At 42.4% G+C, this 17,068-nt stretch overlaps 1 protein-coding gene across 1 annotated transcript in view; it reads right to left on the reverse strand.

Annotated features, from left to right (window-relative positions):
• The window catches only part of COL19A1 (collagen type XIX alpha 1 chain), a 285,300-nt gene that overhangs the window by 73,329 nt on the left and 194,903 nt on the right, over positions 1-17,068 (reverse strand). Inside the window, exons 17-18 of the mRNA XM_036916243.2 lie at positions 9,291-9,344; positions 2,350-2,394 (exon numbers count right to left, since the gene is read on the reverse strand). Coding sequence (XP_036772138.2) covers positions 2,350-2,394; positions 9,291-9,344 — 99 coding nt within the window. The remainder of the gene's footprint in view (positions 1-2,349; positions 2,395-9,290; positions 9,345-17,068) is intronic.

The raw sequence follows: 17,068 nt of genomic DNA on the forward strand, positions 1-17,068 counted from the left end.
ATCTTTCCTTCTACAAATAAATTTAGTCCATTCTCTGTCAAAAATCATAGTGGGAGATGGAAAGATGAGCAAGACCAGGTGTTAAGGATGGCAATGACTATTAATGCCGACAAGAGATAAATGACAGTCATGAGCAGAAGGAAAGCTTGGGACAGATGAATAGGCAGGCAGGAACCACTCTTTACTGGGGGCTGCACGTGTGTCTGGGACTGTACTTTTGGGTAAACTAATTTCATCTCACTTGATTGTAATCCTGCCAGCAACTCTTTGTGTAGATCATGCCCATGTGACGAATAAGGAAACTGATACTTAGAAGAGTGATTTTTCCCAAGGAGACAGAGCCGCTAGCGGCACAATCAGTTTTTGACCCCAAAGCTCACACTCTTTCCATCACTCAGCGGTTCTCAGCACTGGCTGCCTGCTAGAATCATCTGAAGCACTTTGAAATAATAGAGATAAGGACTCCACCCTGATCAACCAGATATGGGCTGCTCCCCAAAACAGAGTCTCTGGGGATGGGGCCGGAGCACCGTTATTTTCTAAGAGCTCTCGAGGTGATTCTGATGTGCAGTCAGGGTTCAGAAGCACCAGGGCCTGCTGCAGGCGCCAGCGAAGAGCGATGAGGGCAGCCCGAAGGAGCTTCAAGTCCTCACTGTCATGACCCGTGAGCAGCTTTATAATTCAAAAAAACTAATGTATTGATTCAGAACATACACTGCGTGGGTGTGTGTAGGGAGAGGTGACTTCACTCTCCCAGCAGGTGCTATGCTTATGTTTTGTAGTTCATCTTATGCATTATTTATTAGCAGAGCCTTTCTCCTTTTAATTAGAATTCTTACAAGTCATTTCATATGTACATTTATATCAGGTGCTGCATCAAGTTCCCTGTAGACTCTTCCAGCTTATATCTTTGGAGGGAAGCAGGGAACCATAATGCCACAGGTTTTTTCTAATTCCACTTAAGATTCCAAAGCAATTAGAAAAGATATTGAGCAATAGAAAAGGTCTATAAAGTTTGAAATACACCTGTTTTACAGAATCAAATTTCTCGTCATTGAGGTCTTAAGAATTCCTAAGTGACATATGTTTTCTAATGAACATAGCAACAAAGAAGCCAGCTGTTTTGTTTCAATAAATGAATCGTCATTTAAATACTTTATAAGTGCCACAACTCTCTTCTTTGCTCAGCTGTTCTATGTGACAAGCCTGGTGGCTTCTTTTTTCTTCCCATTAGGCTGCATGTGTCCAGTAGTAATTGCTTAAAATGTAACGTGTTCGCTATGGTGCTGGTGGAATTCCGTAAGCTATTTGGTTACAGGAAATGCTCATGTATGAGCAGTGCGATCTAAGATACATAAATGACTTATTATTGCTGTATGGTATGTATTTTTTTGGATGTCTTTTTTAAGAATGTTGAAGTTTTATTTATTGATTTGCAGAAAACATCATTTTAAATGGTTCATCTACAAGAAGCTCCTAGCTTCTGTTGAGACCATTCTTTAGCAGTATTTTCTGGTGATGGATATATAATCTTTTGCACTGATAATATAAGGCACAGATGTCATATTTTCTTGGATTCATGTTGAAATACTCTGCCCTCAATCAAAAGAATTTTTCCTGGGTGAATGAATGAAGGTAGCACTCACAGGCTACATTCCCTCAGAGTATTTTCAAACCTGCTCATCTCTGTCTGCAGGTTTAATGTGCATTGCTTTTTCCGGACAGTGGTCCATTCACACTGAATCCAAGGCTGTCACAATTTCTGAATCAAATCAAGAGTGAAACACCCTTTTGAGTGAGCAAGTGAATCTGTCATCTTCACAGTAATACAATTAAACCTGTGAAGGATGACAGTAAGCATGCAATGGAAATTCATCAGCATTTTAATTTCAAAACTGTCTTGAAATAATGACTTGGTTATACCATGACTGTACATTATGAAACCCCACCAAAAAAATGCCCTCCCAGCAGCTAATGTTTGAGCCCATAAGGATACATGAAGACAGGGAGCAGAGCCTCAGAAATTTTGACCAGGGGATCTTTGAATTGTTTTTGCCACCTCACAGTTTCAGGAATTACGAACTGAAGCTTGTATTCTAATTTCATTTGCCTCAGTACAGCCACTTGCCCTTCATGTTTTCCCTTCCTTCTAGCCAACTGCTCCTCAGCCGCCTTCAGCGAGGAGCAGATCCCACTTGCTGCCAGGTCAGGAGGCGGGGAGGCTTGTGGCCTCCACAGGCCGGTCTTCCCAGGGATGGAAGCCTGTGTGCAGTGGGGCTGCTCCAACATGTGAGTGTGAGTCAGCCTAAAACCCTGGGCACTTTTATCCACTTGAAAAATGCTGATTACCTTCTCTCCCTTTGGGCTGCCAGCTCCATGCTCACCAACATTTCCCTAGGTAAACATAAAACAAAAGAAAACATTTAAATGTCCATTTATTTTGAATACATTCAGTCCTACTTAAAAAATATACATAGTTAATAATACTGTAACAATTTTTTGTAACTGTTTTTGCCTCTCCTACCTTCCATGCAACACTTGGGAAACAGCTTTGGAGACCCTGTGTATCTTTGTGACTTCCCCCAGGGGATGCTGTTGGAGAAGCGTTACACCTCCAGAGGCCAACTGTCACTGCTGCGAATCAATGCCTGGCAACCTCACTGGGTCCCCAGCCACTCTGCTGACAGCACACTCCTGTCATTAGTGACATCTTTGGTCGTATACAGTAGTGGATGGTCCATGAACTGAGCCTTTGGCTGCGCTTTCCGGGGTTCTAGCTTGTCTGGCACCTCCCTGACCTCTCCTGCTCCCCCCTCACCTACTGGTGAAGGTGGGAGTCCTCGGGACTCTGTCCAGGCTCTCTTATCCTGTCACTCAACATTTTCTCCCAGACACTTTTTATTTACTCCTGTGTCTCAGGTACCATCTACACAAAGACAAATTTATAAACCCAGCATACATCTCACCTCTTAGTTTTGACCCATAATAGTCTAACTGATGTACTCACTAGTAAATTCTAGAAGACACATATGCAACAATGAACTAAAAGAAGAAAACCAACAAACACGTACATATATGAGAGAAAAAGATGAGAGGATTACATCACACTGTTAACATTCTTTAGTCTAGAAGTGGGAAAGTGATAATCGTGTTCTTTCCACTAGGGTCTTTTTTAAATTAAAAATACACATGTTCATAGAAAAAATTGAAAGTACAGAGGCATTTAAACAACAAAAATACAAAGAGGCATCCATGCAGATCACTGTTGCTATAGTTTGACATTTTGAATGTGCCTTCCATGTTATTCATGCTATTCCAGTTAAAAATAAGTAGTTAATAATGGTTGTTGTTACGGTCTGTGACACTCTCTCATTTTTCTTACTTAACTTTGATCTTTGATGTCTAAATTGAAAATAAAAATTATATTCTTAAAATCCTGAGCTGTGAATTATTACAAGGACATATCTGAAAATGAGGTATTAAACTAAGACACATACACACAAAGAATCAGCAGTTTACAAATGGTAGGTTGGATATAACCTGTACAAAATACAAATTTTAGGCACCTTCTGACAATACTAGCCATCTGGGCAAGGTGCCAATCAGTGCATGCAGCCCATCGGTGTCTCTCCCTGGCTGTGCCTAGGCTAGGACATTTTCAGGAAAGCTGGAACACGCTTTGGTCTTAGATATGAGTTGTCCAGAGATGGTCTTTGGGTTGGGAGGCCCCAAGCTCTTGGATTCATAACAGAAGAGCACCGGGGCGTCTGGTGGGAGTGCATTCCAGCATAGCATCTTGGTTTAGATCCCCCTCCCATCTCAGCCACTGACAGCCTACAGGGTGTCAGAGATGCTGTGCTTGGGATGAGGAGATGCCTCTGCAGCTCCAGCCGTATTATTCGATCCTTAGGCTCTGTTGTTCTAAAGTCTTGATTTTCCAGTGACTTTTACACCCAGAAAAATGACAGGAACACTTACTGCCCAGTAGGGCACTATATCTTTGCTTCACTCAACAGCTGGCCAGGAAATCCATCTAAACAAAGATCCTCAGTGGCATATGGAGCTGTTCCCCACTCCAGGGCTAACAATACTCAAGGCAGACTCGAACTTCAGTGACTCATATTCACTGATACGTGAGATTCTCCTCTCTAATTCCTCCGAGCCAATTGCACTGATTAGTAGGATCTATAGAAATAATCAAGGACAGAGTCCTTGTGTTCCTGGAATCTGGAGTTCTGCCTCAGAAGCTATTCTAATTTTACTAGGTCATTTTGTACTTTGGTTGTTATTTGAATGGGTTCTGTAAGTGTTTTGAATAAATGTAATAGTGGCACAGTTTTGAATTCCTTTATTTGAAAATTCTTATGGAGTGTGAGGGTGGTGGGGCAGTGGGATGCTGATCTGCCTGCCCATTTCAAGGATTCTGGGATGTTGGAAAATGCCCTCAGTTTTCTTCTGGAAAATGCTGAACGGAACTTTGGAACCTGGAGTCAAGCACGCAAGAAGGCTCAAGCTATTCCCATCGCCCTGGAGAGGGTATTTTCTGGAAAGAGGGGAGGGTATCTGGCATGTAGAGGTCGAACTGTAAGAGATGGCCCTTTTTGTGGGGTCCAAAGAATCAAAAAGCAGCAACTTCCTGTGACTCAGTCTAATAAAAGAGACCAAGGATATGAACCTCCCCCCAGAATATAGGGTCATTAAACATTTCTTGGCTTAGCCCTTGGGGAACTTGCTATAAAATCCATAAAGTTCAAAAGAACCAGGTTGTCTGGTATGGGCTGAATTGTGCATGTGTTCCGCCTATCCCCCAATTCCTACGTTGAAGTCCTAACCCCTGTACTTCACAATGTGACCTAATTTAGAAATCAGACGGATTGCAGACGTAGTTAGTTACGATGACATCATACTGGAATAAAGTGGATCCTTAATTCAATATGACGGTGTCCTTACAAAAAGGAAATGTGGACACATGGGGAGAATGCCCCGTGAGGACAGGGGTTATGATGCCACAAGGCAAGGGACTTCCAGAAGCCAGGGGTAAGGCCTGGAACACACCCCTCTTCTAGGGCCTTCAGCGAAACATGGCCCTGTGACACCTTCAGCTTGGATGTCAGCCTCCAGAGCTGTGAGGCAGTAAACTTCTGATGGGTAAGACACTGTTTGTGGTGCTTTGTCACAATAGCTTTAGGAAGTTAAAATCTAATGACACCTAAGAGGGCTGTGCTCACTTGAAAATGAGACTTCAGGCCAGCTCTCAGTCTGTGGATAAAGTGAGGGTTCCTGTGGCCAGGATTCTCACCCAGCCCTGGTCGGCTAGCTCACTACACACGTGTGGGCAATACATTGCTACTGACTCTATATAAAGAGCTCCACCCAGTGCTTTGGGTGACACGGTGGCTCAGCTGCAAGGCTGCAGAGGAGCAGAGCAGAGGTTGGAGTGGTGGCAGCGCTGAGGACAGAGACTGAGATGGCAGCAGGGGTAGAGAGGCCCAGAGGCAGAGATGGGCTTGCTGCATGCAGACTTGCTCTGAGTGGACAGGATTCTAGTGATTGACCTGCCACTGTGTTAATAAAGTTGGGTATAAAACCTTTCACCCTAAGAATGTTCTATTGTCATTTCTTGGTCACACTGAATCCATAGTGAACCTGCCCAGGGCTGAAACCCATTGGCAAGACACAGTCCAACCTCTCAGTTGTAGGAAAATGTTATACCAGCTCTATGCCCAGTACAGGTGGTGAAGCACGGCGGGGAGGGTGAGGACCCAGGGGCTTGGGGGTTCTCTGTAATAAAACCAAGATAAAAAAATCCACATGTCTGTGCCTAAGTCCATGATGTTCCCCAAAGCTAGTGGACCCTGGGACAGAGGAAGGGAGAGCCAGCAAGTTAGGATTTAAATTCTGTTTTTGAATCTTTGAGCCCAGAAGGGTGGCCTCTAGAATCTCTGAGGAAGCCCTGACTTTCTGTATCATCATTGGGTTTAACTCACTGCTGGGAAAGACCTTGAATATTTGATTTTGGAGAAAGGTTTTCAGTTTTTTCTAGTCTGTGGATACTGAAATGAAGTTATGATTTGATACTCAAAAGGAAAAAGATTATCTTGCTAGCAAATAGGGTTTTTTTGATCAACAATTTGTAGAAGTGAGGACCAGCCCTGGTTGCAGGGAGGCGCGGCGTCCACCTCTAGCAACTGAGATGGGCTGCCCACGGCACCAGGTGTGACCACGTGTGGTACCACCCCCACGCGTTTGCAAGGTGCTGCTTTAAAAACAAGACCAGATGTAGAATCTGTGTACTTAGCCTCCACAGATAACACTTTTCTTCCCCCATCTAGAGCATTGTAAGGGGCTCTGGACCTGATGGCTTTAGCACTTGACAGAACCTATCAAATTTTTATTAAAATCCCCAGAGCTGGAGACAATGACGAGCAGTTTGCTGGATCATAGAGATTTTCCTTAAGGAGAAGAATATTCTCAGCATTGCTGCCTCCTTGCACACAATCTTACAGAATGGGAGCAGCTGTTTTGTGAATTATTTTTGTGATGGAGGGAAGTCTTCTTCTACCTTTTATTCTTTGCAGCCTCTAGTGGGCAGGCAAAATACATACACACGCACCTATATAGCCTCCCTGATTTTACTCCGTCTCCCTGTGTTTCTTAATTCCTTCTTTTCTCCCCCATTTCCTTTTTGATTTGTGCCATGAGGAGAGATGGTTTCTCATGGCTGAGCTCCTCCCTCGGGATGACTTAGGAAAAATTATAGGGGGAAAGACCAGCTCCTGTAACAGGGGCCCCAGGATAACCCCTCTGCCTTAGAGGGTTCCGGAGCAAGGAATGAACCGCGGGCTCTTCGGTTTAGAACAGGAAGGACGTGTCCGAGCAGGCTGCCTATCCTCCTGTGGGCACTGCAGCAGCAGAACCCGGGCTGCCTGGCTGGTGGAGCTGCTGGGAGCTGAGGCCCAGGACTCGAGAGCAGACGCTATGTGAATGAACGCCAATTTAAAGGGAAGACTATTCCAACCTTGGAATGCCACTTTATATGTCTCAATACATGGTCCACTATTTCATCTCCAGGAGAGCTTCGCTGGTGCCTGCCCCTCTCTCTGTGCTCATTTGCTACAGCCAGACCATCGGGCATGCAATGAATGGCAGAATGAAATGTCAGCACCCAAAACCAGATGGAGGTGGGGGTGGGTGAGGACACTGCTAAGAGAAAACATGCATCTCACTCAAGGGGCACATTTGGCCCTTTCCTTTGTGAAGCTGAAGGTGAGGATGAGGCAGCAATGGTCCAGAAACATGGGTCAGTACAGGTCATGTACTGGGAAGGTGGGCCCCACCTCCTCCTGCATCCTGTTAGGACCTCGGTGTGCCAGTTCTGAGTACTCTCAGAAGGAAACCTAGCAAAGTGTTCTGGAAATACCTCCCATTAATTCCCACGTAGGTCTAAAGCCTTCTGAGGCTAAGTGGTTATGATGCATCATTTGGAGGAGACAAGCTATGGTCTCTCCCATCTAAGCAGTTATGCTCAGCTCCAAAGCCACGTTTTGAGCACATGTGGACTGTACTTGGGCGCCTCAGTCCTAAATGGTAGTAAGAATAGCTGGGGTTCTCCTAGCTGAGCCAGTAGCTGAGGTCACAGGACTGCTCTGCTGCTAGCAAGGCCCTCCACTTGCTCTGGTCAGCCGCCACTTTTTTTTTTGGGAAATAGAACCCTAATGTTTAAAAATACACATTCTCAACTTTAGAATAAAATATAAATGCTGCATAAATCTTCATTTGAAGGAAAACTGATTCATCAGCAAGATAAGCTCTACACAGAAGTAGTGTTGAGAGACCTGTAAAGAAACGAGCTTTAAAAGTTTTGCAAGGGATAGCAAATATTTAAGTAGCTGAGTAGCAACTTGGTAAATGTTACACCAAGGTGAAAGCAATATAGTGTGTTCTTTAAGTTTTTCTAGCTGACACTGTGGCATCCGAACTAACTCACTCTCATTATTTTGAAGCATTTGTGATACATCTTATTTTGTAACAGTAGGTGTCATTACAGAAAAGCACTGTATTTGAACCAATTAATTTTAGATATGCTTTCCTTACATTTTTTTCACTTGTGCCAAGCCCTAATGTTTCAAAAAGCTCATACAGATTACTCAGAAAATGTTTCATAAAGGATCATAAACTATACCCAAAACATTCTTCCTATGATAATACTCCCTGGAAGATATAAGGAAATGAAAACTTTAAGATAGGATTGCTTAGGAAACGTAACAAACTTTCCACACATTTGACTTTAAATTTACCAACCACAGGTGATCCCGATCTTTATGTTGAACTTAATCCAGTGAAAGAAGAATTGGGATTTTTAATTAGCTCATCATTTAATAAACTTTTCTAAGCACATGCTGTCCTCAAGGCCTCTGCTGGCATATGGTGTCTATTTGGGTTTCTGAACAGGGAGAAATAGCGGTACTCAGAGGACTTCATAGAAATGGAAAGTAAGAAAAACATAAAGGGGTGTGTCTCTGAGTGTTTCTGCAGCCAATTACTCACCAGCAATGTATCAGTGATAAGTTATTATGTATATAAGGGACCCTAGTCAGTGGACAGAACGCCTCACACCAAGTGATAAGACCCCAAGTCTCTGACGAGTCAATGAATGGCCGCGGGTCTCTGAGTCTTACTTCTTTGGTGCCAACACCCATTCTTCTCCCTCTGTTGTGCTTCCCTGGAGAATCGGGAGCAACACTGGCTTGACTGTAGCCACTCAGATACCTCCATGTCTGTATTCCATCCATCCTACTTGTAATATAAAAACCCTAGGGAAGTTAAAAGTGGCTCCTCCCTGAAAGCTGGGGCACTCCCAGTCTCTTGCCTTATGGTATATAAACACTTGCTTGAGATTTTAGTGTAGCGCCTACAGGTTTTGATAGGAGGTCTATCACCTATTCTGTGACCCGGAGTTCAAAAAGTAGCAAATAATCCCTTTTGCCCTCAGATAAACTAGATGGATGACATGATCAATGGAGAAACATGATTTTTGCATTATTTTTTTGCATGAAGTTTTGTGAAATTTGAAGTAAATTTTTTTATTTATAAAGATAATATTTTGCTTTTGTAAAAAGATGCTGAGCAAAACACTTTTTTTGAAACAGATTTTCAGTGTGCAAAGGTGTTAAGTCCATGTGCTCGTATTTCGAAATCTGAGCAGTTAGGAATTTGTAAGTTTGTTTTTTTTTGAAAAATACAATCATATAAAATCTTTGTGAATAAAATGTGAACAAAAGAAGCCATACCTTGTTATAATATCCACCAAGAGTCTGTTGTACTCCTTGTTTCCCAGGAGGTCCCTGTATTAGAGAAAAATCAAAGATAAATAAACCTACCAAACAACGTGAATTTAATAACATATCCAAAAACTCTTGGAATCTTACAGTTAAGAAAAAGGAAGAGTCTACTCAGTCAGATATTCTAATTAATAGAGAATTACAGGAGCATTAACTTACCAAGTTCCTAAAGGTATTTCTAGGTTATTTCCTAGCTTCAAAGTGGGAACATGTAACATTTCCCCAGAAGGTCAGCCATCAGCATATTCTTTATTAAAAGGAATGGTACCCATAAAATTCCTCCAGGAAAGAGGTTGTAGCTTCAGTTTATTTTTGACACTTATCACAGGGTTGTGATCAAAGTATTATAGAAATGTGCGCCCATGTGTTATTAACTTAGAAAAAAAATGGAAAAATAATTTTTTTCTATTGCTTTACTCTTTTGAATTTGGGTGAAAATGGGCTGCACATGCACTTTCAGGCCACAAAAACATGTCTCCTCTAAACCCTCAGACTTAAGACATTTAAATATTCATAGTTTTCTGTTGATATGGAAATATTTGTTAAGTATGATCATGAGCTTTGGGTAGATAGGAAAGTACAGACATTTGTCTGTCCCTAAAACTTCCAGGAAAAGATGAAGGGAAGAGTTTTCCAAGTTTTTCAGGACTTAGCTTTGGGGAGAGAGCCATAGAAAATACAAAGCTTAGCATTATTTTAAATCAAGTAGGTCAAGCCAAGAGAGTCAGCTATTTCAAGAAAAGAGACTACATATTTCATGTGGACTGCAAAAGCTCCTAGGAAGAGAGAAAATAGTATAGAAGCAAAGTTCTTTATGTTTTACTTCAGAAGAGGAGACAAAGACTATGACTGAGCAAATCAAACATTACTATTATATGGAGATGTTTTTTTAAAAAGGGAATGAAAGCTTTAAAAAGTGAAAACAAATCTTAAGGAACAATTTCTAGCTGTACACACTGATGTAGGTTAACACCTTTGGTATATTAAAAAATTAATGTTGATTAACATTTATGACAGGTGTTTCATGTGACTGAAGAGCTTTTCTAATATGAAATCTGCATTATGCCACTAAATGTAGAGGACACGAAGCCATAACGGGGGATATCTGGAGGCCGGTTGGAATAACTCCTGAGTAAACAAAAGGCCTCACAGTAACAGAGCTGGCAATAATTGGAAAGAAACAATGCTGTTCCCTTGCTGAAATAAAAACAGAACTAACACCAGAAAAGAATTCTCAAGGCACCATATATTTTTCAAATTCTTTTTCTATGAGCCAGCTTTGTGTATTCTAAATCAGTTTGGTGAAGAAAGGATGAAACAATTATTGAGTCAGGGGTTGTTGCAAAAGGTTTCTAGCCAAGAAGATGCCAGTTAGAAACTCATTCTTGAAACTTAGGAGACATAAGATTCCATACCAAAATCAAAGAAAAAAAAAAAAGATTCCACACGAACTGTTCCTTCTGCAACTTTTTAATGAAGTAAGGAGAACTTTAAATATCTATATAGTAGCAGAACAATTAATAAAATGGTATCTCAAATAGAGCAAATAATCAAAGTAATAATAGCCAGCATGTTTATGGAGCATATTCTGTGTCAGGTGTTATACAGGGTTTTATGTGGATTAACTCATTTAATTCTGACAGTGACACCATGAGGTATATATCATCATTATTTCTAATTCAAAGATACAGAAAATGAGGGTTAGAAATGTTAACTGGCCCAAAGTCACATTTCTGGTGAGTGGTAGCACTTATCTTTAATGTGGGCAGCCTGGGCCCAAACTCATCTCCTCGACTATCTTCACTGAAAATCATTATCTCAGCCTAAAATAATTTTTGCACTAATTTTAACAAATCATGCTGGCTGGCTGTGACCTAGACAATACTGGGCGATAACTCTTCCATGTTCTACCTACCATACTGAAATGGAAAAAAAAATCAACAAATCTTTCCTTTGGCATTTCTTACGAGCCAGCACTATGCACGGTGCAGAAGGGGGTGAGATACGCACGCTGCCTTTAGACGCAGTCCCTCTGCACAGTGTAGGGAAGCCCCTCTATCTATTCTTCGCATCTCCCGTCTATCTTCACACATTCTCTCAACCTATGCTAGGGGGATGATGCCTGAAGATGCCAAACAATTCCTCCCGATCCACAACTGTACGCAAAACGCATTTTGTTTGCAGAGGCCGGGAGAGCACGTGGTCAGAGGATATGAGAAGTGGGAGCCTTCCGAGGGGTTCTGGAGGGCAGGAAGGAGGGGTTGTGCGGCACCGAGCAGGTGGCGGTGTGGGTGAGAAGAGAGAAAACAGCAGGAGGGGGCTAAGGTTTTAAATCACCGGGTGAGAACGCGTCTGGTCTACAGACCGGCTACCTGCCTGCAGCCCAGGGCTCTCCTCCGCACACAGAACACATTCCTCGCCCAGGCTCCTGGCCTTGCTTTGAGCGTGCCCCGGGGGGAGGGCGGGAGAGCTCGGGGCAGCTCCCCCCTCTAAAGGCGGCCCAGGAGCACAGCTCACTCAACAGAGCCACTGGACAGTCACAAAGTCTGAACTGCATTATTCAGATATCCACAAGATTAATAAACCCATAAAAGTCACCTCCACATTTTCTTATGTTTTGTGCTTGCGAAAATATGTCATGTCCACGAAGCAGTGCTCCCAATGGGGTCGGTCTGCAGTGTTAGGCTCTACTACCTAATCTGCTGATGAGCATTTGGGGGGCATTTTCTCTCTCGTTCTTTTAGTTACTGGGGTACTTTGGGTACCACAAATCCCAAGTTCAATGTAGCAGAGGTTTATAGGGAACAGTCAACCCTGTGGGCAATGCTTTACACACACCCTCTCAGAGGGCCGAGGGAACCGCGCGGCGACACCAGGTCAGAGTCCCCGGGCGCCCTGCCTCCACGCTGAACGCAGCCAGTGAAGCAGTGACTCACAGCTCGTTTCAAAACTGTCAGAAAGAAACCATCTCCTAGTGATCAGAGAGAAACACTGTGCATGTAAATGCCACGAGCAGCTCTCTGTTTACTGTCACAAAAACAATACAGGCCCTGGGGTCTTGGAATCGGTGGCTGTCCTATAGCCACAAGCCCAAGAGATGTGCTATTTTTCTACTTTCCATTCTGGTACAAAGTAGGGCTGGACAAAATCCAAGGAGTCATTTATTTCCAAATTTAGCAAGAGCTGTCCATCTTGTAGACTATCCATCAACAATGAGGAAGGTAAGACTTGTAGTAAGTGAGAGGTCTCCTGGTATAATACAGTGTTAGGAGATGCTCCCGGGCACTTGAGAGGTCACGTTCTCTGAGGTTTGCAACTATAAGGACTCATCAAGGAGATGCGTAGATGGCCCAGGCTCAGGGGAGCAGAGAGGCCAGTTATGGAGGGCACATCAGTATTGGCTAATGGTCTCAGGAGCCCTAGCAGGAAAACCAATTGAAGAATCATGGGAAGAAAAAAGGTCCCATTATCTTACTAGGATAGTAAACTTTAAATAGCTATACAGAAATCATGACTATACAATGTCTCCCTTTCATGCAGCTCTCCTTTATTCTATTTGCATTGGGTTGGGAAACATAGGACATCTGGGTTAATGTGATGAGTACACAATTATAAAGCAGCTTTAAATGTCTTATGAACTCCAGGGAGATACACCTGGCTCAGGACCCAACTGTGCTCAGGTGCAGTTACCTGCAAGGTCTGTACACCCGGTGTAGGTGGGATCCTGATGTTCCCTACTGCAAAGAACTACACCTGGTGCGATGAAGTGAGTTGAAGCTATATGCAGCTTCGGAGCTTATCCTCCCAGCAATAGTTTAAAGCATTTAAAAAGATTTTTTTTTTTGTCTAAAATCTTGCTAAAGGTGGAAAACAGAGAAATATCATGTCTGCCACCAGCATCAGCAGACGCAGAGCGTGAAAATGACGACCTGTTTGCATTACCATCTCCTCAGTGGATTTTGGTTTCGGCTGCAGATTCCCAAAGTGTAAAATATGGGAAGAGCTCTGTGTTAAAACCACGATTCTCCAGTCCCGGCGGGAGCTGTGCTTTCCCTCTTCAGCCATTCATGCAGTGCCCTGAGCTGGGAGGACCCTGTTTCTGCCTTTTATCTCCTTCCCTGGTCTTGGCTGTAAGCCCTCTGCGCGTGTCAGGGGCAGGGCCTTCTGGTTCAGCGTGAGACACCCTAGACATGCCGAATCCAGACCTCCACGGCTACTCAGTCACTCCGCTCCTGCTCTGATCCCCCCTCCTGAACGGTCTTCCTTTCCCTCTTTTCTCTGAAAGCATCCTTCAGTTCTTCACAGCTTCTGACCAGGCCCCCTGGAGCCATCAGGATGCCATTCACTCCGTGCCCCATAGCTCGTCAGTCTCTTATTTGGAGCTCCTTTCAGGATTCACAGATACGTATTTTCAGGTTACACACAACTGCCTTCTGGCCCTGTGGGTTTCCAATTAGCTTCAGTAACAACCTTTGAAATACCAAAAACCTCTGTGAAAAGCTGTACTGATCAACTCTCTTTAAAACATGCTAGAAACAGCTCTGCTGGAAGAACAGATAGAAAGTTTGTTATTGGGAAGTCATTTGGGCTAATTTTCAAGGAACATTTCCAATCTTCTAATGACTAGTAGAAAAGGCAGAGATCAGCAAATTTTTCCCCCTTGTATTACAAAAATATCATTAGGAAGCCTAAACTCATTGCTAGAAATTGTAAGAGGAAGCATATTTCAAATATATAGCAATTGTTGGAAAAGCTAATGCCACAATGAGTCTCTCTCATATATATTTCTCTCTGTAACATTATCTATGACGTGGTAAAGCACATTTACACATTGATTACGGTGGCCTGTGTACAGTCTGTTGTCCCAGTTGGAAAGAAAGGACAAGGAATTTTCATCTTTTTATGTTATCATAATGTAGGATGCAGTACATAGTAGCTCACCTCTCCCTGAAAATGTTTGCTGAATGCAATAGAATCATCACTTTTTACAAAAGGAATTGTGACGGGGAAGCCAAGTTTCCTGCTTGTTGGTTTTAGTTTAAGTCAGAAATGGTAGCAAACCAAGCAGAGGTCTTGCTTCTTCCAAATGCACAAAAAAGAGGTCCAAGAGATTTAGATTAATCTAAGAGTCTGGCTAAATAAAACAAAGTTGCAGTGAGCTCCAGATGGGTAGAAAAGTGCTTATGGACAGAATTTTGACCAGAATTACAACAAAGACAGTTGTAGCCTAACTTGGAGAGAAAAATCAATAGTAGTGTTTCAATAGAAAATATTAGGGAAATCTGTTCCTTTAAAAAAAAAAACCACACAGATCCTTTTATTTATCTTAAATATTTGCTTTACATGAAAATTTTTTCATTGTCTCTTGGGATTTAATCATGTAAGTGAAACAGTAGTAATTTTATAACAGATTATTTTTTCTCTGACAATGCTTCTCCTACAGATTTTTAGTGACTAAAGAGATACCAACACCCCCACCCCCACATTGTTGAAAACTCTCAAACAGCAAAATATTATTTCTGAAGCCAAGAGAAGACTCATTGAATGTTTAAGTGTTTGTAATATATTTACATTTCAACACAGAGACCTCAAAGCTCTCCTTTTTGGAATCACATGGGAATGTGGGCCAGATGGGACGTATGAGGTGAAATTTAAGCTTCCCAGGAAGGATCTCTTGTTCCTGAAAATATCTCATAAACTTTCCGGTCTTTGCCTAAAATTTCATAAAGACAGATTGGCTTATTTTGTTGGGTTTTATTACCAGCTCAAGTGCAAACATTCCGAGGAGATGTAATCCTAATGTTTCATATTTACACAGCTTGGGGTGATTCTAAAGTGTGTGCATTTACATTTTCTTGGATGACAGGGTAATGTGATTGTAAAACATGTTTTCTTACTTGACTATCATAATAACTGAGTGAGGTGGGTGTTATTATATTCTCCATCCGACAGGGAAAAGCTGAGAGATTGTCCCCCAAATCACACAATGAACAAATGCTAGAACCAAGGCATTCTTACAGATATATTCTTATGGATTATTTATTAAATATTTCCTGAGAACATGTTGGGTGAGGCAGAAGGGGGGAAGAGTAAAGGGATGGCCGCTGGGGAGGAGGGACAGGAGGATGCCACCGACAGAGTAAATGTTTGGAAAAGGAGCAGGATCCTGAAGCCTCTTTTGCTTCTGCTACGGTCAGGCCAAGGCCCTGGCTTTCCGGCACGAGGCTCTGAGAAACGAAGTTACTTCTTTTGCATTGAGCCTCAAGGTTAACTTTGATTGTAAGAGGTGGGGACTCAATAAAAACGGTCAGGGAAAATGCAGGTTTCAAGCCAACCAGGAGGATTTGTGTCATCCATTTGGTCAATGCACAAAGATATAACCACGAAACTGGAAGGGCCCTCATCCTTAAACAGATGTTTTTATTCACATTGAAAATGGAATCTACTGAGTTTTGCTGGATGATGAATAAGTCAATGAATACATTTAGGTCAACATTCTTAGACGGATGAAATATCCCTATTAAGACTTGGACAGAAGGAAACAGAAAGGAGGGGAGCCAGGCAGACAGAGGAAAAAGTTGCATGAGAACAATAATGTCAGAACTGGGAGACGTATCAACACTTTGCTTTAGAAATGGTAGGTCCTGAGATGGACAAAAATAATGGGCAGATGGCAGAGAATAATAAAATGGGATAATGATAATAATATTAATAAAAACAGTTTCCCTTTGAAAGTAATAAGTGTGTGGCAGGGACATATATGATTGCATTTTACTCTTGCCACAATCCAATGAGTTAGGTATTAGTCCTACTTTACATGTAAGAAAAGGTTAACTCTCTTACCTGAGGTCTTGCAACTAGTAGACAAGGGCTAGATTTCAACCCATGTCAGTCTGATCCCATAGCTTTGTTATTTTTAACTCCTTCCTTTCTCCGCCTCACAGAGAAGGGTGACAAATGGGAAAACAAAATAGCAATTATCTTAAAACTCGAAAAAAAAAAAATCAAGTAGGGCCTTCGATGGTAAGGGATCACAGGATTCCTTTATGAGATGCAGAATCAATAAGGGCCACACAGAGAGAGGGAGAGAGCTCTGGACCACGGTGCAGATGCACATTGTCAAAGATTTGGCCGATGAGAAGAAATCAAGAGGAAAGTGAACTGGACGGGGGGAGGGTCAGGACAGGAAAGAGCCGCAGGCAGACCACAGACGCGCTGATATCTCGGAAGGCTCGGATTAGAGAGAAGGAGAAGATTTCTGAAAGGGGAAAAAGGAAGAAGTGAGCAATCTTGGTCAGCATCTTAAATAACGTTTGAAGTTCCAGTGACTCCAGATGAGAGGCAAAGAGTCTTAGCACTTATGAGATGGTAAAAGAAAAGGAAAAATAAAAATGGTCATACTTGGTGGAAAAAGGACTAGCTGACCAGCAGGATAATGTTGTGTGGGGATGATTTTGATAGGCTTACATTCCTATGAGCATGAAATTGCAGAGAACAGTCACGGGGAAGTTGTCACACTTAGTAAGGCAAGTGAAATACCCTTCAAATAAGACTGTAATACTGCCATTCAACTTGTTGTGGCAGAGAGGCTTGTGGATTAGCCTTCTGGGAATCTGGAGGATTTAAGTGATACAAAAATACACCGGGTTAAGCATTCGTCAGGGATATCTTTTTGGGACTTCTTTTGAAAATGGTAACAAGCAGTTTCCTTAGAAGCCAGCAGTTAG

Source organism: Manis pentadactyla, chromosome 16 (genome assembly GCF_030020395.1).
Source record: "Manis pentadactyla isolate mManPen7 chromosome 16, mManPen7.hap1, whole genome shotgun sequence".
In the NCBI taxonomy this organism is placed as follows: Eukaryota; Metazoa; Chordata; class Mammalia; order Pholidota; family Manidae; genus Manis; species Manis pentadactyla.